General features: G+C 48.9%; 1 protein-coding gene across 8 annotated transcripts in view; it reads left to right on the top strand.

Annotated features, from left to right (window-relative positions):
• TENM4 (teneurin transmembrane protein 4) overlaps window positions 1-24,323 on the top strand; it is an 854,243-nt gene that overhangs the window by 388,473 nt on the left and 441,447 nt on the right. For all 8 annotated transcript variants that reach the window (XM_061407667.1, XM_061407664.1, XM_061407669.1 and 5 more), the window contains 2 exons: window positions 18,434-18,721; window positions 22,496-22,765. In XM_061407667.1, coding sequence (XP_061263651.1) covers window positions 18,499-18,721; window positions 22,496-22,765 — 493 coding nt within the window. In that variant the 5' untranslated portion in view covers window positions 18,434-18,498. The remainder of the gene's footprint in view (window positions 1-18,433; window positions 18,722-22,495; window positions 22,766-24,323) is intronic.

Below are 24,323 nucleotides of genomic sequence, written 5' to 3' on the forward strand. Positions count from 1 at the left end.
CCAAAAATGGGAAAATGTATAAACTCTTAAGTATACTCGTTAAACATTAGGTGTTATTCTTACTATCCTCATAACATTTCTTCATTTTTTAAGGTACTGTAATGATATGAGCCTCAGTTTCCTCATCTATAATATAGAAATTATAATAATACCTGTATTAGGTAGCCCTCGTGACGTAACACTGTAAAATACAGTGGCTTAAAATGATCTTTTAAAAAGTTGTTAAAATATAGTTAATTTACAATTTTGTGTTAGTTTTAGAGATACAGCAAAGTGATTCTGCTATATATATATATATATATTGTATACAGGGGCTTGCTTACCTTGTGGCTCAGCTGGTAAAGGATCTACCTGCAATGCCGGAGACCTGGGTTCAGTCCCTGGTTGGGAAGATCCCCTGGAGAAGGGAAAGGTTACCCACTCCAGTATTCTGGCCCGGAGAGTTCCATGGACTGTACAGTCCATGGGGTCGCAAAGAGTCGGTCATGCCTGAGTGACTTTCACTTTCATAAATATATATGTATATAGTAAATACATATGCATGCTGAGTTGCTTCAGTCGTGTCCAACTCTTTGTGACGCTATGGTCTGTAGCCTGCCAGGCTCCTCTGTCTATGGGATTCTCCAGGCAAGAATATTGGAGTGGGTTGCCACGCCCTCCTCCAGGGATCTTCCCAACTCACAGATCAAACCCATGTCTTTTATGCCTCCTGCGTTGGCATGCAGGTTCTTTACCACTAGCACCACCAGGGAAGCCCTGTGTGTGTGTGTGTGTGTGTGTATTCTTTTTTTTACATTTTCTTCCCTTATAGGTATTATAAGATATTAGGTATAGTTCCCTGGGCCAGACAGTAGGTCCTTGTTGGTTATCTGTTTTATGTATAGTGGAGTATATGTTTTAATCCTCAACTAATTAGGAGTTTGGGATTAAAATGATCACTTATTGGTTCCTACTTCTGGGGGTCGGAAATTTGGGCTGGGCGGAGCTGGATGGTTTGGCTTCTGCCCTCCGGGCTCACTTCTCTGGCACAGTCTCCAGGGGCTGGTTGCCTCAACTTTGTATCTCTAGCAACAAGCTGGACAACCCAGGCCTCGTTACATGGTATAACAAATGTAGCAAAAGAAATCAAGGCCAGACACTCACAGGTTTTTCATGCCTCTGGTTCCTGGTTGACAATGTCCCTCTGGCCCCTTGGTCAACAATCACGGCCAACCCTGGAGTCAGCAGGGAGACTCTTCAAGGGTGTGGTACAGAGAGGTGTCCTTACAAGAGCAGTGTGCCCCCAGTTCTAAACTCCAGAGGCGTCCTGCGGGTTTTGTAGCAGGTACACAGCGCCCCCACTGGTGGGCTTTGTCTTAGCACTAGCACCTGCAGGTAGGCAATGCTTCGGAGCTGCTTGTTGCTGTTTAGTGGCTAAGTCGAGTCCGACTCTTTTGCGACCCCATGGACTGTAGCACGACAGGCTGTCCTGTCCATGGGATTCCCCAGGCAGGAATACTGGCGTGGGTTGCCATTTCCTTCTCCAGAGGACCTTCCCAACCCAGGGATAGAACCCACATCTTCTGCATCGGCAGGTATGTTCTTTACCACTGAGCCACCAGGGAAGCCCTAAGAATTGGTAGATGAATATGAATCTGAGCAGTTTGCTGCCTCATTGGAGTAAAAAAAGACTTCACACAGGAAACAAGTAGCAAGCAGTTAGTCAAAACGACATGTGAAATATGGCATCATGGCTGGAAATCATAAGATGCCAGAGCCATTTCTGATATTGAGACAGCATCAGGCTTTTGAATTTTCAACTCTAGTGTTTTCACAAGTGACAATGACCAAAAAAGAACCTTTTCAAAGGGCAACCAGGCTAGAGGCAAGGCCGAGGGGAATTGAATTAGGAGAAGGCACAGAGGTACTGATCCTCAACAATAATGTAGCGTTTACTCCTGGTGGTTACTGAGCCCTTATTTATGTGTCATGCATAGAATTAAGCATTGTCACGGATAGCCTCATTTAAGCCTCAAGAAGACCCTGGAAGACAGTATATACTATTCCCATTTTACAGGTGAGGAAAGTGAAGCTCAGACAGTTTCTTCATCCAAAATTGTACAGGAAGCACATAGTAGATCCCAGGCTTAAGTCTAGGTTTCTCTTCCAGGCTGACCTTTTTCTAAAAAAAAAAAAATAAGTTATATTGATTATATATTATACAATATTATATAAATTATAGGTGTACAGTATAATTTTAAAAGTTACACTCCATTTATAGTTATTATAAAATACTAGCCTTGTTCCCGTGTTATACAATATATCTTTGTAGCTTATTTTATACATACTACTTTGCACCTCTTAATTCCTTACCCTTCTCTGATACTCCTCCCTTCCTTCTCCTCACTAGTTAACTACTAGTCTGTTCTCTATGTCTGTGAGTCTGCTTCTTTTTTTGTTATATTCCCTAGTTTACTGTATTTTTTAATTCCACATATAAAGTGATACCATGCAATATTTGTCTTTCTCTGTCTGACTTATTTGACTTAGCAAATACCCTACCAGTCCATCCAGGTTGTTGCAAACTGCAAAATCTCAGTCTTTTTATGGCTGAGTGGTATTCCATTACATCATCTTTATCTATTCATCTGTCAGTGGACATTTAGGGTACTTCCATATTTTGACAATTGCAAATAACGCTGCTATGGACATTGGGGAGCATGTATCTTTTAAAATTAGTGTTTTTGTTTTTCTGGATTAAAATTGATGGGAGGGGAGAGGAGAGGAATTGCTAGGTCATATGGTAGTTCTAGGAGAAGGCAATGGCACCCCACTCCAGTACTCTTGCCTGGAAAATCCCATGGATGGAGGAGCCTAGAAGGCTGCAATCCATGGGATCGCTGAGGGTCAGATACGACTGAGCGACTTCACTTTCACTTTTCACTTTCATGCATTGGAGAAGGAAATGGCAACCCACTCTGGTGTTCTTGCCTGGAGAATCCCAGGGACGGGGGAGCCTGATGGGCTGCCGTCTATGGGGTCTCACAGAGTCAGACAGGACTGAAGCGACTTAGCAGCAGCAGCAGCATGGTAGTTCTATTCTTAGTTTCTTGAGAAATTGTCATACTGTTTTCCACAGTGGCTGTACCAATTTTAATTGAAATTTTTGTTAAGATGATTGTAGTTTTCTGTGCAGTTGTAAAAAATAGTCCAGAGATATCCAGGGTCCCCTAGTCCCAGTTTCCCCCAGTAGTATAGTAACATGTTCCAAAAATACAGTAAGAGAATAGATATTGCAACCAGGGTATGGACGTTGGTACAACCTACTCGTTTTATTCAGATTTCCTCAATTTTACCTGTACTTATTTGTGTGTGTATGTGTGTTTACTTCTACACTATTTTGTCATCTGCATCCAATCAAGACAGTGAGCATTTCTGTCACCACAAGCACCCCTCTGCCTGCCCTCTTCTAGCCACACCGCCTTCTTCCCACCCCTCCCCGTCCCTAACCTCTGGCAACTACTAATCTGTTCTCCTTTGCTAAAAGGCTGTCATTTCAAAACTGTTCTATAAATGGAATCATGCCGTCCGTAGCTTTTGTGATTGGCTTTTTTCACTCCGCATAATTCTCTAGAGATTCATTAGTATCATCAATTCATTCCTTTTTCTCACCAAGTAATATTCTCATGGCATTCCATTTACCTGGCCATTCGCCTATGGAAGGACATCTGGACTGGTTCCCGTTTTTAACTCTTATGAGTAGGGCTTCTGTGAACATCTCTGTACAGATCCTTGTGTAAACATGTTTTTGTTTCTGAGGGACAAATGCCCAAGAGGGAAACCACTTGGTTGTATAGTAATTGGGTATTTAGTTTCATTAGAAACTGCCAAGCTGGTTTCCAGAGGGGCTCTACTGTTTTGCATTCCTACCAGAAATGTATGAGTGGGTGATCCAGAGTCTTGCACCCTCGCCAGCGTTCAGAGGTGTCACAATTTTTCACCTTCGCTCTTCTGATGGGTGTGTGGTGATGCTGGGGCTTCATTTGCATTTCCCTGCTGGCCCGTGATGTTGAACATCTTTTCGTGTGCCATCTGCATATCCTCTGCAGTGAAATGTCTGTTCATCTTTGGGCCATTTTCTAATTGGGTAATTTTTTTTTTCACTACTGGGTTTTGAGAGTTGTTTATGCACTCTAGATGCTAAGCTTTTGTTGAATATGTGGTTTGCAAATATCTTCTCCCACCCCGTAGCTTGTCCTTTCATCTTTTTGACAAGTCTTCCACAGAGCATGAGCTGGAGTTTCCATGAGTTCCAGTTGTATCATTTTGGGGAGGGAGTGGGCTTTTGACATACAGCTTGTGTTTTTCACCACTGTGCTCCTCTGGAGCCTGAGGGGGAGAGAGCATGATCTGGAGCGGAGGGGTAGGGCTTCTCTGTGAGATTTTAAGGTAGAGATAAGGTCAGTGGGAAGTCTCCCAAAGGAAGGCAATTTCAGCTCACCATCAACCATCAGAATGAACTAAGGTCAAGCTTAGGGTCTGAAATATGTTAGGAGTAAGCAGTGTCATCGGAGATCAAGCAAAGGCTGGGCTCCATGAGGATGCAGAGGGAAGCAAACATCGATGGGCTGGCCCGCTACATCCTTGGCGCTCCCTTCTAACTCTGAAAATAGAGAGTGGTCTTTGAGTTACCCCTACCTGATGTGATGCATCTAATAAATACATCCCCCAGAGACCGTCCAGCTTGCAACATTTAGAAAGGCTTTGGATGCCCATCTGGACCACATTGGGGCAGGTTGAACCAGGCTCCACAGGAGGTAGCCAGTGATGCCATAAGGCTTGCAGTTGTCCTGTCTCAGGGCCGAACACACCAGCCAGAGGCTTAAAAGGCCCAGCGTCAGGACTGGGGCCTCTTCCTTGTCCTCTGTCCCCAAGCCTGGGGGCCAGGGGCGAGGCCAACCACCCTACTTTCACCCCAGCCTCCTCTTCTTCACTCAGACCGCCAAGGAGAGTCCCTTTCTTTACGGCATTTCAGTTCACTTCAGTTCAGTCACTCATTCGTGTCCAACTCTTTGCAACCCAATGGACTGCAGCACGCCAGGCCTCCCTGTCCATCGCCAACTCCCAGAATTTACTCAAACTCATGTCCATTGAGTCGGTGATGCCATCCAACCACCTCATCCTCTGCCGTCCCCTTCTCCTGCCTTCAACCTTTCCCAGCATCAGGGTCTTTTCAAGTGAGTCAGTTCTTTGCATCTGCTGGCCAAAGTATTGGAGTTTAGGCATCAGTCCTTCCAATGAATATTCAAGACTAATTACCTTTAGGATGGACTGGTTGGATCTCCTTGCAGTCCAAGGGACTCTCAAGAGTCTTCTCCAACACCACAGTTCAAAAGCATCAATTCTTCAGTGCTCAGCTTTCTTTATTTAGGAGACTTAATTACCACAAGCAAAGTCCTTTGAGGCCTTGGATGAAAGGGATGGGAGCCATGCAAGCTTGATTAGGTGTGTAGAACCCTGGGCACAATTAACTCCATGAGAGACTGGCCCTGCCTTTATCTGTCTCCAGTTCTGTGTGACTTACAGCAGCTAATTATTGAAGTAAAAATTGCCTGACCACCCAGCTGCTGGAAAGAGGGCCCTAATATCTATCAAGTCTGCCTTTAATTATTGGAAATGGCGGCAGCTTCAGGCAGTTGGGGTTTCCCCATTTTTACGAGCCTTTTCCTCCACCTCTTTGAGACTTGAGTACACAGAGATAGAAGCAAAATTCTGCCCAAGCTGCTTCTGTCTCCCTTGCTTTCCCACCTGGACATCCATTTCTGGGGCACCTTTGCTGATAAGCTTTGTCTGTGGGGAGCACCCCTCCTGGCACTTCCCACAAGGGGCTTTGCACTTTTCCAGAACCCCTGGGCCTTGACAAAGCGCTCTGAATTGCAGTCTGTCTGTGTGGTGTTTGTGTGTGTCTGTCTGTCTGGGAACATAAAGGCAAACCTCAGGCATGGATTATGTGGGGCCTGCCCCACCCCCACCCCATGTTGCAAAAAAGGAAACAGAGGCCATGGACGGAAACACAAGGAAGCTGAGAGCGCCTGGCTCTTCACTTGTGGGCTGTCACAGCCTCTGAGCCCCATCTCCACCTCTCCATGACCACAAGGCCCTGGGCCGCTCTCAGAGGGCACAGCAGTTGCAATCTTTGCACATCTTAGAGTCCGTATTAAATTCTGGGATCAAGGGAATTAGTGGTAAAACCAAGAGTCTCACTGTTTCCAAGAGCCGTAAACTAGCCCTGCTTCTCCGTGGGGCTGGTCTTCCCCTCTAGCTCTCCCCACTCAGGGCTCCCCCGCTTGCAGAATGGAGGCCTGACCCAGGAACCCCAGGTCATTACAGGGTAAGCCTTGAATACCACAGGGGATGTGCAATTAATCGGCCTATCTCTCCCCACTCCTGCTTATCTCAAAGTGTGGTCTCAGAACAAACCCCTAAAAAATGAGAAATCGGTGCGGGACCATTGTATACATTTTACAGAGAGTCGAGAGGGCTTCAGCGCTTATACTGGTTTTCTAGGGAGAAGGAAAGAGGACCCTTTTCAGGGGGTGCTGCACTGCAGAAGAGACTGTTTCTCAAGGTGGTGTTCATGGAAATATTGAGTCTCAGCACACAGGGTACCTCCCTTTCAAAGAAGCCACACAGGTTTGTGTTCCCCATGGGAATATGGAGTCCAGTGCTGAAGAGAGGGTGAGGGACATGCAGACTGTGCCCCGTGAGAGAGGCATGTGAGCAATCCTGAGCACTCTCTTCCCCCTGTCCCCCAGGTAGCTCCTTTGGGCTTCCCTGGTAAAGATGGTAAAGAATCTGTCTGCAATGCAGGAGACCTGGGTTCGATCCCTGGGCCAGGTAGATCCCCTGGAGAAGGCAATGGCAACCAACTCCAGTATTCTTGCCTGGAGAATCCCAGGGACAGAGGAGCCTGGCGGGCTATAGTCCATGGGGTCTCAAAGAGTCAAACATGACTGAGCGACTAAGCACAGCACACAGCCTTCCCTCCTCAGCCCAGGTGTCACCTCCTTCAGGACACCCGAGCTGGTGACCCTCTTCGCCCAAGTGTCTGGGTCAGCTGCTCTTTTGTGTTCACTGTGTTGGAATCACCGTAGACACGTCTGTCCTCTGACTGCTCTGGTCAAACTACTTGTCCCCCAAGTCTCACCCTAGATTGTTTTAGGGGAAGGAGGGTTGTGGAGAAGGAAGGATTAATTACTTGCAGCAAGTAAGGAGAACAATGGGATCTTTTACCAAAGCAGTTCAGCAGTTCAGTTGCTCAGTCGTGTCTGACTCTGCAACCCCACGGACTGCAGCACACCAGGCTTCCCACTCCATCCCCAACTCCCGGAGCTTGCTCAAACTCATGTCCATCGAGTTGGTGATGCCATCCAACCATCTCATCCTCTGCCATCCCCTTCTCCTCCTTTTACTAAAGCAGTGTCTCCCCAAAGAGCAAAGTTGGAGAAGTTTTAAACTAAAGGTACATGCTATTTGTGAAAGGAGTTGAGCAGAGGAGAACTGAAAATAGAATGGGGGCAGAGGTGAACAGAGCCCAAGCTTTATTTGATTGAGGTCAGGAGGATGGATTTCATCCCATCTTCCATTTGAGTGTGTGAGGACCTTAGCTTCTAGAGTCAGGACTTACTGAAGCTCGGGTTCTTTATGTCTCATGGCAGAAAGAATACAGTGAGAGGCAAAGTGACAGATAAGAAGTGGATTTATTTAGAGAGCTGCACATTCCATAGACAGAAAGTGGTCTGTCTTAAAAGGCGAGAGAGACCCTAGAAGAAACACTCCACAGAGGGGGGCCATCTCAGGCAAGAAACCTCACCCTAGGTCTGATGAAGCCTCGTTAGATGGGAAAAGGGAGTGAGATGGATGAACCTGGGGAGAGGTGACTGGGATGCCGAGATGTTCCATCTGACGAGAAGACTCAAGGACACACAGATTGGTCCCTCTTCAGCCCGGAAGGCTGCCAGCACAAATTGTTAGACTCATTGCCTGAGACCCCAGGGGGCAGAGCTGAGGCCTGTGGAAGGAAGCTGAAAGGAAGCAGGTGTGGCTCCATGGCAGGAAGCACAATCCCACAGCCACAGCTGTCTCTGGAGGCAGTCAAGTCCCCGGCTCTGGAGGTGGTGCGACCGCCCGGTGTGGGTGGGACGTGGACGTGCTGACCTTTGCTGGTGCTTTCACTCTTAAGACAATAAATGCCACATTTTCTGATTCTGAGATGTCACCATTTGTAAAGGGGAATCATTGGCAGGCAAATAGCTTTGGGAGAGGAGACTGTAGCTGGAGGAATCCAGACACTACAGCCCCAGTGATAGCTCCCATTGGCTGAGGACTGACTTTGTTCTGTGTCCTGCATGGGCTCAGCCCTGGGGGTTCAGGGCTGGGGACGCCCTGGTGGGAGCTCCCCCAGCCGGAATTAGGGGAGCTGTGCCCGTACAGCAACCATGGGCCCTTTGGTGCCTGACCTGTGACAAGCCTTCCAACAGAAGGGCGACATGGCTTTTGTGGGCAGCGGGACCATCTGTCACCTGCCTGCCAGCCGCTGATGAGGGATGTCCCCGCAGCCAGGCTGGGCACAGGGCCACAGTCCACCATGTCCCCAAGGAAGCCCTTTCCCTGGCCCACAGTGCTGGCTTTCTGGGCGGGAACACTTAGAGGTGAAACTGTACAAGTCCAGGTCAGGTGCTAACTTAGTTGATCAGAAGAATTAACGTTGCTTAAAACACAAGGTGGAAGAACAGATAGAACATTTAAGCACATTAGGATAAGGGGTGATGTGAGAAGCAGTATGGGTTCTGGTTAAAAGCTTGAGCCCGAGGGTCACAGAGACCCAAGTTTGAATCCTGGCTCTTCCCCTTCCTTGCTGTGGTCCTCTGGGCAAAGCACTTAACCTCTAAACATCCCAGTTTCTTTCGTCTGTTAAAAGAGAACGGTTCTGGGGCGTGGTGAGGGCTAAATGAGGTAATGCACACCAAGTCCTTGCCTTTCCCTGCCCTTGTCGTAACCACTGTCTCGGCACTTTAAAAGGCAGGGGATTCCCTAATGTGTCAGGTCAGAGAAATGTGCTCTGGGGGCTGCCACAGGGAGCACAGAGCACCTGGATTCCAGCCGTGGCATTTTGTGTGAATGGAGCATCCCTTTGCTACTCTGAGCCTCAGTTTCCAAATCTGTAAAGTGGGGATACTGGTGCCTGCCTCTGTGGCTTGTGCATGAACCAGCACAGTACCTGCCACAGAGGAGGTGCCTCTCTCCCTGGCATTCATCTTCATATCGTGCTGGAATTGAAAACAAAGGACTCGCCAGAGCAGACTTTGAAGGACTAAGCAAAGTTAAAATTTATGATGACTTTCTGCATGTACACACACACACACACACACACACACACACATGCTGCCCAGGACTTACATTTTGCAGAACACATTTTAGCTCTGAAATATTTATGGGCACTTTTTGACACACTAAGAACTGAAAATATCACCGTGTGCTTGTGTTAAGGAAAACTTATAAAACTTTAGTCCAGTAGGAATTCAGTCAATTTCCTGGCTCGTCTCTGGTCGTTTCTGAGGTTGCAGGGAAACCCAGGGTGGTAACAGCCCCCGTTTCCCTGAGGCTCTGGCAGGGGCAAAGGGTCCTCGGCAGGGCTGTACGTCTGATGAGGTCTCTGTGTGAATGCTCCAGGCCCCTGCCCTCATAAATATTGCTGGAGCCCATGTGCAGGGCCCAGGTTGGCTTTGTGAGTTTTTCCCAAACACCAAAAGCTTTGTTTCCCCATCTCCTCTTCTCTTCCTGAATCCCACATCCTTGCCTTTCTTGGAGGTCTGCTCCCACCCCCAGAAAACCAGCTAGAGCAAGGTTCTCCAACCTCCAGGATCTAAGGCCTGCTAATCTGAGGTGGAGCTGATGTTCTAATAGCAGACATAAAGTGCACAATAAATGTAATTCATTTGAATCATCCCGAAACCATTCCCTACCCCAAGCCCGGGTCCATGGAAACACTATCTTCCCTGAAACCGGCTCCTGGTGCCACAGAGGCTGGGGACTGCCAAGCCAGAGGGCATGCTCTGCTGGGGTTTCCAGGCCCAGGTTTCCTACCACTTGCCTTTTCACTTTGTACTGTCCACTTACGCTATAATAACTCATGGAAATATCTTTTTATTTCTTCTACCAGCCTGCTCACTCCTCACCTCTCAAGCTTGACCTCAAACCTCTTTCCCTCTCTGAAGTCTGAACTCGGTCTGTTCCCAGTCTCCCTCACCACCCACCCCCGCCCCCCCCCTTTCATCCAGGCTGTGACCTAGAATGCTCTTCCTCAGACTCTAGGTTGGCAACCCATCCATATTTCTATTTTAGTAGTCTAGAATAAGATAGAAAACATCAGATTCCACTCTTGAGGAAAGATTAGGCATGTTTTTTGAAGTTTTTTGTTTTTGTTAGAAATCTGTGGATTCAAGTGGGTGAAATAAAAGTATTTTTTAGTATAGGTCAGAGAAAATGGGAAAATCGCAGATCGAGACTTCGTTCTCTCCTTACCTGAAGACCATCTGGCCTGGCTCACTTTTACGTGACTTTCTTTGGTCATGGTTTGGATGTCGCTTTCTCTGGGCGGTGGTCCTTGACTCGCCTCTGCACCTTTGTCCACCCGACCTACATTCGCAGCCATTCTGGTGTGCCTCCCCAGCCTGATTTGTCTAGAAACTCCAAGCTGTAGGAAACTCGTTTGCCTTGTCCACTGAAGCCTCACACAAGGCTTGCAGAGCAGGGTAGGGAGTCAGTGTTGAGGGAGGCAGGGATGGGAGGAGAGGGGAGGAGGGGAGGCAGGAAGGCAGTTTCATACCTCGCCGCCATGCATCTTCCACAGCACTTAGCAGGAAGGGTCCTTAGCGATCATTTACTAAACAACTTAACCTCTGGCTCTAGGTGTGCAATACCTTTCTTCAGGATTAAACATTTTCTTCTGATTCAAATCTAGACCCAGACATTTGGAAGCCATGTGATTTAAATCACTTAATCTCTTTGAGCTTGTTATCTCATTTGTAAACTAAGAGTAAATAAGAGAAAATATGAAATAAGAAGATAACATCTAACCTGCAGAGTTGTTGCAGGGGATTAGAAACAACACCTACAAAGCTCCGGCATGAGTAGGTGTTCAATTAACCGCTGTTTTATTGTCGCTGCCTCTTTTGCTGTCATCAGCACATGTCTCCACATTCATACACTGTTCAAACCTTCAGATCCATCTGCATCCAGCTCCAAGGAAAAGAAAAAAAAATGTATATATATATATATTGATTTTAGAATCGCTGGCTTACTGGCTGTGTGAATGTTATCAACCACCTGGCTCGCTGAGTCCAGTCTCTAAACTGAGAAGTGATCAGGGGGCTTAACTGGTTAACACTCTGTGCTTCCAGTGCAGTGGGCATGGATTTGATTCCAGGTCAAGGAACTAGATCCCACATGCTGTGAGGCACAGCCACCAAAATAAGAAGTAACTAGGGTTCGCGTGGGTCTGTGTGGGAAGCACCAAGCACAGCATTCAGTGCAGACTTGATTCTTCCCGACCTTTGTCCAGAGCCCACACTCCTTCACTATAGACTGACCAAAAGTGAGGAGAAGGTCATGCAACTATGGTGGTTTAGTCGCTAAGTTGTGTCCGACTCTTGCAACCCCATGGACTATAGCCTGCCAGGCTCCTCTGTCCATGGGATTCTCCAGGAAAGAACACTCGAGGGGGTTGCCATTTCTTTCTCCTATACAACTGTGGTTCATGGTTTCTCAAAGCACCCTTCGTTGATAGTACCTATGGCTGACACCCCAGAGTGATGGGGAGCTGCCCCCACAGAACTCATGTCCTGCTCATCTCTGGACATGAGTTCTAGCACAAGAGTGGTCTCTAACAGGTTGTGGAAATGAACTCCTCTGCAAAGGTAACTTTGTGTGCTCAGGGCTTACCTGTAGAAGAGTTTCAGTGGGCAAGAGGGGTGTTTCTGGTAGAGGTGAGTTGGGCTGTGGATTATTCTGCAGTCAGTGAGAAGCAGCAGAGGAAGGGTCAGGAGGGTCAGGTGGGGAGCTCGGAGGGCAGCAGGCTAAGGAGGGACTGACTGCATAGGCATGGACGTGTGCGGGTGCTTCTGTCCTCCAGCCCATGGCTGGGGGCCGCAGGGCTGAACTGACACCCTTCCCCGGCACTGCCCCCACCCCTCCAGGGTCTCTGCATCCCTCTACTGCACACCCTTGCTCCATCAGGAGCTTTTCTCCACCGTCACTTCTTTCATCCCAGCCTTCTCTTTTTCTCTCGATTAAATGCCAGCTTCAGTGTGAACCATGACCAATCTCCCATCTGTTTAAAAGAAGTAAATATTTACTGAATTACTATATTAAGACTAAAATGGAAAAAGTGAAAAGGAAATGAGAGCAGGCAAATGTTCTCCTTGCCTCTCCTTTGGAACAGGGAAGCCATGAATTTGAGAACTGTGTTCTTAGTAATTTGTAATTACTGAGCCTTTGCCTCAAAGCCAGTGTCTTCAGTCAACAGGTACATGCTGATAAGAGACATAGTCATCCACCAGTTTAACAGCCAAAACCGCATCTCGGACTTTTTAACATGTTTCCAAGGGCATATTCCCTCTCCAGTTATAACTGACGTGTAACTGGAGCCTTCTAAAACTAAAATGTGGGACTTTTATGATGATAATAACGACTAGCATGTATTTCTTTTTTTTAATCTTATTGAAGTATAGTTGATTTACAATGTTGCGTTTAATTTCTGCTGTATAGCAAAGTGATTCAGAGATATATATATATATTTATATATATATCTATATATTCTCTTCCATTATGGTTTATCACAGGTATTCAATGTAGTCCTCTGTGCTATACAGTAGGACCTTTTTCTTTATGTATTAACTCATTTCATCCTCAGAACAACCTCAGAGATTGGTACTATTTGAATGAGGAAACTGCAGCACAGAGAGGTTAAATAACCTGACCAAGGTCACACAGCTGGGAAGTGGTAGACATATACTTCAAACCCAGGTTGCCTTTGAAATTTAAAAATCATACATCCAAGCAATGCCTTTAGTTCAATCCTAGTTGTTCCTAGCACACATGGCCTAAATGTAACTACCCACAGTTTATATCGCTTAAGATTGGTAAGAAGGGATAAAGTAGCTGCCAAGTAATTTTACTTATTCATTCACTCAACAGACGTTTCATGAACACTCAGGAGGCCAGGCCCGCCTTCAGCCTCCTGCAGTCAGGAGGAGATGCAGACGTGAACACAGACCATCCAGTCAGCTGGATGTCCTGTGATGCAGCAGGCATGCACAGAGGTGTGAAGGCCACAGAAGGTGGGCCAGATGGAGAAGAGCTTTCCATTTTGACCAAGAAAATGGAATTCATCCAGAAGGCTCCACAGGGCAGCTAGAGGGACAAAGACAGGCAGCGGCATGACCTGGCACAGTCCATAAAGGCAGTCCCATTCAGGGGTTATATCCATGTGCTGAGCTGAGTTACCTGGGTCCAAACTGTGGCTCCATCACTGAAGAGCTGTATAACCTTGGGCAGGACACTTAACCTCATTAATTTCTCATCTGTACTTTGCAGAGAACTCTAGTACCTATAACACTGGATCGAAGTGAGAATTAAAATGTTATCACATAAAATTATAGTAAAAGTTATGAACTAAAACACTCCCTAAGTAATAGCTACTAAATATAACAGTATATTGGATATTAATAATGCCATTATTCATATTATGAACTATTAGTGACCAATTAACATTAAAATTAATTGAGTGCTTATTATTATCACCACCATCATTATTGTTACTTGAAGTAATTGGTTGGAGGTAAGGAGTCAGAGAGAACCGAGTTGAGGTGGCAGTCCCCATAAATCCTTATCCAAATTAGGCTGAGCCATTGTTGTTCACTCACTCAGTCATGTCTGACTCTTTGCAACCTCATGGACTTCAGCATGCCAGGCTTCCCTGTCCTTCACCAGCTCCCGGAGCTTACTCAAACTGTTGTCCATTGAGTCAGTGATGCCATCCAACCATCTCACCCTCTGTCATCCCCTTCTCCTCCTGTCTTCAGTCTTTCCAAGCATAAGGATCTTTTCCAGTGAGTCAACTCTTCGCATCAGGTGGTCAAAGTATTGGAGCTTCAGCATCAGTTCTTCCAGTGAATATTCAGGGTTGACTTCCTTTAGGATTGATTGGTTTGATCTCCTTGCAGTCCAAAGAACTCTCAAGAGTCTTCTCCAACACCACATTTCGAAAACATTCTTCAGCACTCAGCCTTCTTTATGATCCAGCTCTCACATCCATACATGACTACTGGAAAAACCATAGCTTTGACTATACAGACCTTTGTTAGCAAAGTAATGTCTCTGCTTTTTAATACTCTATGTCATAGCTTTTCTTCCAAGGAACAAGTGTCTTTTAATTTCATGGCTGCAGTCACCATCAGCAATGATTTTGAAGCCCAAGAAAATAAAGTCTGTCACTTTTTCCATTGTTTCCCCATCAATTTGCCTTGAAGTGATGGGACCAGATGCCATGATCTTCATTTTTTGAATGTTGAGTTTTAAGCCAGCTTTTCACTCTCCTATTCACTCCCCTTCATCAAAAGGTTCTTTAATACCTCATTGCTTTCTGCCATAAGGGTGGTGTCATCTGCAGTTCCAAGGTTGTTGATATTCCCCCTGTCAATCTTGATTCCATCTTGTGCTTCATCCAGCCTGGCATTTTGCATGCTGTACTCTCCATATGAGTTAAATAAGCAGGGTGACAATATACAGCCTTGATGTACTCCTTTCCCAATTTGGAACCAGTCTATTATTCCATGTCTGGTTCTAACTGTTGCTTCTTGACCTGCATGCAGGTTTCTCAGGAGGCAGGTAAGGTGGTCTGGTATTCCCATCTCTCTAAGAATTGTCCACAATTCGTTGTGATCCACACAAAGTCTTTCATGTAGCCAATGAAACAGAAGTACATGTTTTTCTGGAACTTTCTTGCTTTTTCCTATGGATGTTGGCAATTTGATATCTGGTGTCTCTGCCTTTTCTAAATCCAGCTTGAACGTCTGGAAATTCTCAGTTCACGTATTGAGGATTTTTAGCATTACTTTGCTAGCATGTGAAATGAGTGCAATTGTACGGTAGTTTGAGCATTCTTTGGCATTGCCTTTCTTTAGGATTGGAATGAAAACTGACCTTTTCCAGTCCTGTGGCCACTGCTGAGTTTTCCAAATTTGCTGGGATATTGAGCACAGCACTTTCACAGCATCATCTTTTAGGATTTGAAATGGCTCAGCTGGAATTCCATCACCTCCACTGCTTTGAGTGAAAAGCCAGCACTGGGCTATGATTTCAGTTTAGAGAGTTATAATCAGCCATTTTCAAAAAATGAAAGAGAATGAAATAGGAAATATGAGAGTGTATTGCCCCTCATGGTAGTAACTTTTATATCTTTTTTTTCCATTTCATACAAACACACTCACATACATATATCTGTGTATCAACTCACAACAGAAGATATTTTTCAAATTATGGATTTTAGACAGAAATATTTTGCAGACCCTGGAGTAGAAAGTATCATCCCCTGTCTTCCCTGTGGTCCTGGTCCTCAGGCACTCAGAAGATCATTGCTTGACAGCTTGTGTCAGGAGGCCTAGCATCAAGAGAGCAGAGCTCAGGACCCTGAGGCCCCAGGAAGATGATTTGATCTCTGTGTATCCTAGATCAAACCCCCTCATCCCAGCACTAATTTCCAGGGCCATGTTGAAAACTGAGCCCCCCAAAATGTCCTTTATTCATTTCAACTAGCTCTAACTATAACCCTAAGGCACTGTAGTCTACCTAGTAATGCTGGCTTTGCCACTAGCTCACCATATGCCCCTGGGTAGGAGATGGTAGGGCTCTGGGTTATTGTGGCCTCATGTATAAAATAGGGGGTGGTGAATATAGTTGTCATATATACTTCGTGGTTATTTTGAGGCACCAGTAAAGTCACAAATACTTGCACTCTTGAAGATCATGGAGAACTATGTAGAGGGAAGTCTGCAGCAGACACTCGGGATCTGTGATAAATCCCAAAGGTATCTAGTGGTAACCTCAGATGTTTTCTTGCAGAGAAAGTGGTGCAGTTTTCTGGGTTAGGACATATGACCCCATTTGAGTGGGTCCAGAGGGCCCTTTAATAAGAAGACAAAGGTTGCTTTGGAACCTAGCTAAGCTCTGCCCTGGGGGACTTGGGAAGGAAGAGTGCCTCCTCAGGCCAAAGGGATACTGATACCTCATGATCAGAGGCAGAACTTGGGTCAGTTTTGTTCTGGCTAGTGGTTTCCATCAGTGTGTTTAGTTTGGCCTACATATAATAATGGATAACATTTAAAAATCAGACATTTTACATCCAAGTCTAAATTTCCAGCCTGTCTTAAAAAGTCACAAACCCCCTAAACTCCTGTGTCACAGCATGGGCAGGCACTGAACACCACTGCCCCGTTGGACAGACCTACCACCCTCCTTGTTGGTCACTGAGACTCCTTGATGACAGCTCTTGCTCTGGTACTTCTCTGTTAGGACCATGACACAACAGCACATTTTGTATGCCCATGTTGCTCTGAAAAGTGGAACTATGAAAGGCCTGAGAAGGTTGTATATTTCAGGAAAGAGCTCTAATCATACTTTGTGCAGGATATGCTGCTTTCCTCCTGTGCTGACCTCCTGACTCTTGCAGGGCTGGCTACGTTTGGACCCCAATGCCAAAGGAAGACATATGGAAAGAGAAAGAGGGTGACATAACAGCTTTTAAAAATGTCAATGGCACCCCACTCCAGTACTCTTGCCTGGAAAATCCCATGGATAGAGGAACCTAGTAGGCTGCAGTCCATGGGGTTGCTGAGGGTCGGACACGACTGAGTGACTTCACTTTCACTTTTCACTTTCATGCATTGGAGAAGGAAATGGCAACCCACTCCAGTGTTCTTGCCTGGAGAATCCCAGGGACGGGGGAGCCTGGTGGGCTGCCATCTATGGGGTCGCATAGAGTCAGACGTGACTGAAGTGATTTAGCAGCAGCAGCAGCAGGGCAAAATAGTCAAGATGCGGAAAAGAGAATAGGAGATGAGGAGCTTCCCATCAATCAGATACCCTGGCAAACCCCAGATGTATACAGCAGGTGCTGTGGCGCCTCCAATGAGATGGACAAGTCTGGAGATGAGGGAGTTCTCTGATTGGCATGGTTGCCAGGACCAGCCTACCTGTAAGGACACTTCTGTGTGGTGGGAGGGAGGAGACTCACCTGGGAATAATAAAATAGGAAAACTGGGGCTTTAGAGTCAAACAGACCTGGTTTCAGATCTTGGCTTTGATACTCACACCCAAGTCATCTTCAAGGAGGTTTGACATGGCAGTTTTCTCATCTGTCAGATGGAGATTGGTTGGCTGGTTTATTAAATATGTATGAGAGGCACCAGCCTTCACCTTGCTTGCTTGCTAAGTCACTTCAGTCGTGTCCGACTGTGTGTGACCCCATAGACGGCAGCCCACCAGGCTCCCCTGTCCCTGGGATTCTCCAGGCAAGAACACTGGAGTGGGTTGCCATTTCCTTCTCCAATGCATGAAAGTGAGAAGTGAAAGTGAAGTCACTCAGTCGTGTCCAACTCTCAGCAACCCCATGGACTGCAGCCTACCAGGCTTTTCTGTCCATGGGATTTTCCAGGCAAGAGTACTGGAGTGGGGTGCCATTGCCTTCTCCGAGGTGCAATAAATCAGGAGAGAGCAAAAGTATCATGGCCCCTGCTTTCATGGTGCTTACATATTAGTGCAAGAAAAGAGACAATAAGCAGGTAATTAATTATCTAGTGGTGATAACTGTGGATTGGTTGCTTACACCTTTGCTCATTTCCAGAAAAGTTTGGAGAAAATAAAAACATCTGGGGACATATGACATTTGATAAAATAATATATGTAAAGCGCTTATTGCAGTGCCTGAATGTAGTCATTATTTCACATATTCTTAAGGAGCCCCTAGTCTGTGTGAGGCCCTGTCCCAGGGCCCCTATACACATGTGATCCCATCCAGAGCGATTGAAAAACCGGTGCTCTCTGGCCTTCTATATCAGCTTTCTTGATACCCATCACTGAAGGAGAGGCTCCAGGCATCTTCACAGGTGGAGAGGTCACCGAGCAGGACAAGAAGGGGTTCATCATTACCGACTTTGGGTGCAAGTTCCCCCTGTGCCACTTACGGCTGCGTGGCCATGGAGCCCTCAGTCTGCAGAGCCTGAGGACCCTCATCCGCAGCGCTGCGGGGTGAAGCGAAGTCCGGGATGGACCCCGGGCTCTCCTTTTCCTCCTGGGTCCGCAGCTCACGCCCTTTCTTTGGTTTCTCGGGCTCCAGACCACTCGGCCCTGAGCGCAGCGAGGACCCTGTTCGTGGATGTGGAGGAGCGCGGGCCAGAGGCCATGGACGTGAAGGAGAGGAAGCCATACCGCTCGCTGACCCGGCGCCGCGACGCCGAGCGCCGCTACACCAGCTCGTCGGCCGACAGCGAAGAGGGCAAGGCCCCGCAGAAGTCCTACAGCTCCAGCGAGACCCTCAAGGCCTACGACCAGGACGCGCGCCTCACCTACGGCAGCCGCGTCAAGGACCTGGTACCACAGGAGGCCGAGGAGTTCTGCCGCGCAGGTGAGGGCGCCCGGGTAGGGGGTTAGGATGCGCCTGCGCACAAGTGTGCCGGGCAATGGGGCCCGGCTGGGTCGCGCATGCGCACAGGTGTGCCCTGGGACGGGGGGCGCACGTGGTTTACATTGGGGCGGCAGGTGAGCTGACACGCGAGCCCAGTGGGGTCTAGCGCTCCTGGTCAACTCCAGCTCTCCGCTATTTTGGCAGCCTGACTCTGCTTAGAGCCTCGGCTATAGTCCGCTCTTGGTTCATTCATTTGCCTGCTCACCCCTCTTGTGGGCTTAATGAGACGGTTAGGTGCTGGCTCCGTGTCAGCGCCTGCCTGGCGTTGAGTTCTGAGCAGTTTCCGGCTCTCCTCCAAGCCTCTCCGGTGAGAGGCCGTGAGCATTCTTTACTGCCCTGGTTTGTCTCGAGGATTCATGAGAGGACGCGTTTACGAGGTAAGTGTGATAGCACCAAGTGCTGAGTAAGTCCTAGTTATTGGTTTTGTTGTTTGTTATATGTGTATTCATTCAGCGAACATATCTTAGCAGCTTCTCTGCATTAAGCACTGTCCTGACCTTGAGGCTATGAGTAGCTCTGTGGGCTTCCCTCAAAGAATTCGCCTGCAGTGTGGCAGACCTGGCTTTGATCCCTGGGTTGGGAAGATCCCCTGGAGAAGGGAAAGTCTACCCACTCCAGTATTATGGCCTGGAGAATTCCATGGACTGTATAGTCCATGGGGTTGCAAAGAGTCAGACAGGACTGAGCGACTTTCACTGACCTTGAGAGGAAGACGCTGGTGATCCCAGACCTAAGAATTTAGTAATCTGGGGGGATATCTTGGTGCCTGACTCCCTCTCCTTCAATCCCTACACACCACAGTCATGAAAGCCTAGCCATCCAACTCCAGAATACCTTTCAAATCCATCCCTCTTCTCTATCCCATCAGCCACTGTCCCAGTTCCGGCCACTATCATCTCTCTTAGGGGGTTGACCACAACCCCTCTTCACTCAGTGCTGCCGCCTTTTGGGCCATGCTCAGCCCTGCAGCTAGAGTGAAGTAGAGACTGACTCCCCGTTGTTCCCTACCATGAGTTCCTCAACACCAGAGGGCTTTCCCCAAGTCTTTGTCTTTCTGGGCTGTTTTATCCCCTGCCTTTCCACACCCCACCACCCACATCCAGCCCTGCAGGGCTGCTCGTTATTCCCACCCCTGCTGTGATATAAGTCGCCTACCCTGGTGCCTCAGTGATTCCTGTTTTTCTGCCTGCAGAGCCTCTTCTATGCTGGGTAGGCCTCTACAAGTCCCTGACAGTTCACACGGCCCTCCCTGATTCTGCCCTGCCCACTCCCCTTCCATGGACAAGGTTAGCAGGGGGCTGTGCCGTGTAATTTATATGCATTCTGATGTTGTTAGTTAACCTTTACAACAACCTCAATGATTCATTTGCCCAAGATCATAGAGACAAGAGGAGCTGGTCACACACACACACCCATAGAGCCTGACCGCCCAGCTGGCCTCTCCCCCAGGCTTCTATCCACATGGAAAGCTGACCTGTTAGCAAGACTGCCTCTGGTGCTTTAAAGGCAAAGCGTCTTCAGCTCTTTCCCATTTGTGGTTAACAGCTCAGACTCTGACATCAGACAGACCTGGTTTGAGTTGTGACTCTGCCATTTTTATTATCCTAAGTGTCTTCACCTGGATGGTGCGGTCACAGCGATGCTTCCTAATTATAGAGTGGTGGGGAGAACAAGGAGGACTGTAGATGGACCATGCGACACTTGCATAAAGCAGATGCTTCAGAAACGCTGCCTGCTTCTGGTTGCCATCTCTGGATCTCAGTGAGAGGAAGCGACCAGTGGTGCCAACCGCTTGGTGGAGTTCAGTGAGCCCTGCCGGGACCAGAAGGAGCCGCTCTTGTCTTCATAAATAACAAACAGAAAGCATTCTCAGCTCATAGGCAGGCATGGGCACTGCAGCCTACAAAGTTCTCTTCCTCCCTTTGCCTTCCTGTGAAAGTCACTCAGTCGTGTCCGACTCTTTGCGACCCCGTGGACTACACACTTCATGGAATTCTTCAGGCCAGAATACTGGAACAGGTAGCCTTTCCCTTCTCCAGGGCATTTTCCCATCCCAGGGATCGAAACCAGGTTTCCCACATTGCAGGCGGATTAGCCTCAAAAATCCTATGATGTTAGCTAAGTTCTCTCCTCTCACCTTTATCCACCCCCAAGAGTTCTTGCTACCAAAGTGTGTCTGTCTGATTATTTAACTAACTTTTGCTGAGCTACTCTATGCCAGTTTGGACACAGAACTGACCAAGACCCTGGGCGGTGGCGGGGGGAAGGCACAGGAACTCTTGGTAAGAGTGATGGCCACGACTGGGAGAGGAGGCCATCTCTGCTGGCTCCCCTCCTGCCTCGAAGGCAGTTCCTTTTCCCTTCCTTTGCCAGTTTGACCTCATCAGGACTGCTCCTGGGTGTCATGCCCTTCAAAGCACGTACAACCTCCCCTTGTCTCTTCTTACTCCACTCTTCACATTTACTCTGATCCACAAACCTCTCCTCTGAAACTCCCACCCTCTGTGCCCCTAGAACTCTTTCCCTGCATCCTCCCATACTTAGGGCCTTAACCCTTCATCATGGTCTGGGTTACATCTCCCCACTGACTGTGAGCTCTGTGAAGTCAGGAACCACACCCTGCTCATTGCTGCCTGTCAGGAAACACCCAGGGCCGGCTTGGTTGGGTGAAATGTGGTGCTCCCTGATTGCAAGTCCATTTCCCACAGGTTTAACTGGAGTATGGTCCTCAGTGCCTGCATCCACCTGTCCTTCCCCATCTCCCAAAATACTCATGAGAATGTTAGAAATCAGGAAGAAGCCGTGCCTGATAGACACTGCGGAATGTGGAGGCTGTTTCCTGTGGAAGCTAGTATCCCGTTTGTCCCACAGACACTGATCCCTGAATGAGCTGCCCTCATCCATGTCTTCCTGGCCTCTGTCTTGGGCACCTCCAGGCTTTCCCAGGAGCTCAAGAGACCTGCCAGCAGCCCCGATCCTTGGCTGTGTGCTTGGCTCCCTGGGTTGCCCCAGAGCCTGCTAACTCCTGTTGCAGCCCACTGGGCTGACAAAGCAGAGGGCAGAGGCTCCTCCCTTGTGCAAAGCCCACTTTTCTCAGCCTGTCACCATCTTCTTCACTTTCTGGCTTCAGGCCTTCCTGACCTGGCCAGAAAGGAGCGTTGGGTCCTGGGGAGCCCATTGGCATCTCATGGGCGGGGCTTCTGCCTTATTCAGGAGCCCTCCTTGCTGGCCGGCCCTCCCTGGCCTGGACGAGGAGAGCAGAAGCCCTCTGTCAGCTGAGCAGATGTGTATTGAGCCCCAAGGGTTGGGTCCCAGGTTGTGCCCTAGGCCCAGGGATTTACAAATGAATGGGGTACAGTCCTCACCCCCCCCACCCCAGTGAAGCCATCTCCAGCAGAGGGTCCAGGCCCTTAAACAGCTCTGCTCTGCAAAATGCCCAGAGCTGAGGACTCTCAGAGGGGGCTCAGAAAAAAGTAGTGACCATTGCTGCACAGAGTGTAGGATGAGGGGAGACTTCAAGGAGGGGCTGTTTGAGCTGGACCTTCCATTAAGGTGTGGAGGCTTTGGGCTGGTGGGGAGGACGCGGAGGAAAGGCCTGCGCATCGACCACCGCCGTGAGTCAAAGGACAAGGGTGAGTCCTGGAGCAGGGGTCAGGCCTCTGGGGGGTGACCCCCACCATTACCCTAACCCAGTTCTTTTGCCTTCCCTCCTAGGCACCAACTTCAGCCTGCACGAGCTGGGGCTGGGGGAGGTGACACCCCCGCACGGGACGCTGTACCGCACGGACATCGGCCTGCCCCACTGCGGCTACTCCCTGGGCGCCAGCTCTGAGGCCGAGCTGGAGGCGGACGCCGCACTGTCCCCCGAGCACCCCGTGCGGCTGTGGGGCCGCAGCACGCGGTCAGGACGCAGCTCCTGCCTGTCCAGCCGGGCCAACTCCAACCTCACGCTCACTGACACGGAGCACGAGAACACGGAGACCGGTGAGTGGCCCGCCCAGCCTGCGCCGCCAGCCGGGGCTTCCAGGCCCCGCATTTTAATTAGTGTTGATTTTCTGCTCCATTACCTGGGGGCACTGGTGAAGGCGATGGAAAATTGCCTTGCTCTCAGTGGTCAGAAGGCAGAACCTCTCACAGAGTCACATGAAATAACCCCACCCACGGGTGACAGGCCAGAGACGGGTCACTGCTCTTTTCTTCCAGATGAGGGGGTGCCTAAGGGACAGGGTTATGGCTTACAGGCTGCCTGTGGGTGGAGCGGAGGGGCCAGAGGGCAGCGTAACCTACCCCTTACAGCCCATCCTCTGTGGCCTCAGCTGTGCCCCCTCCCCCCAGAACTCTGCTCACAAGCCTGCAGCCACCCTGGGCACTCGCCGTGGGCGCTGCTGCACCCCAGGGTCTTCTGCTGATGGGAGGATGGCTTTCACGCAAGAGCTGTCATGTTGGAGTAGCTTAAAACTCCCGTCTCTCCCCCAGCTTTCCCATGATCTCATCTGCAGATCTGAGGAAGTGCTGGCTCTGGACTCTAGTCCACTCTCATCTCCGCAGCCCTGTTCCAAGGCCAGAGAGATGCTGGGGGAGAAAGAGATGACAGCTTGTTCGCGCGCCTCCTTGGTGCGGGGGAAGGAAAGGGAGCCAGGTTTCAGGCTGTTCTGCCTCTCTCTGGAGGCTTGTTTGGCAGATCTCGGAGGGACTCCAAGTTGAACATAGGCCTGCAGCGGGCCACCGAGGCGAGCTCTCTTTCTGCGATGCCTCATGCTCCTGGGTCTCTGGGCAAAAAAGGTCCCCACGGAGGAGGAGGCTGGACTTTTTTTTTTTTTTTCTCTCAGAAGTCCAGGGAGGGGTTCTGCTGGCCCCCGCCACACCAAACGTGGGAGGGGTGACGTGGGGAGGGCAAGTTGCAAACCAGCGCCCCCTACTGGTTTCCAGCTCTAAACGCAGCATCCTGTGTGATTCCTGCCCAGGATTTGGGGAGCCAGGGTGTCGGGGGTGGGGAGAGGGTGGACACCAAGTCAGCAGTGAAGGCTTAGGCAGTTCGCCTCTAACAAGGATGCTCCAGTGAGTTATATGCACAACACAGTCCCAGGTTTGGGATCGTGCAGGAGTCTAGGTAAGGATACTGTCCAGTGGAGAGATGTGATCTCCAAAAAGAGTCAAGAGCAGCAGGGTTGCAAATCCTTGTTCTACCCCTGCTGCTGGAGAACTCGGGGTGTTTCCTCGGGACCCTGTGCACTGGGTTTAGGGGATGGGGACAGCAGAAGGTGATGGGCCCCAACTTGGTAGTTTCACCCTCCCTTGACACCACCAGCCCTCTCTGCGCTGGGGAGCCATCCACACCCCCTTATCCTCCTTCCCATCTAGGCCCAAGCCCAGCCAGAAACCCTCCTCTCTCTTCCTGACTACGCACTGAATTTGATGTGTGAAGCCGGTACAGAGAAAGTGGTGTCCAACAAAGAGGCAGGCAGCCTCGGGTCCATCACTGACCTGGAGTGTAGATCCTTTCTCACTATAGATGAGGACCTCAGTTTCCTCATCTGTAAAA

This window comes from Bos javanicus, chromosome 29 (assembly GCF_032452875.1).
Source record: "Bos javanicus breed banteng chromosome 29, ARS-OSU_banteng_1.0, whole genome shotgun sequence".
In the NCBI taxonomy this organism is placed as follows: Eukaryota; Metazoa; Chordata; class Mammalia; order Artiodactyla; family Bovidae; genus Bos; species Bos javanicus.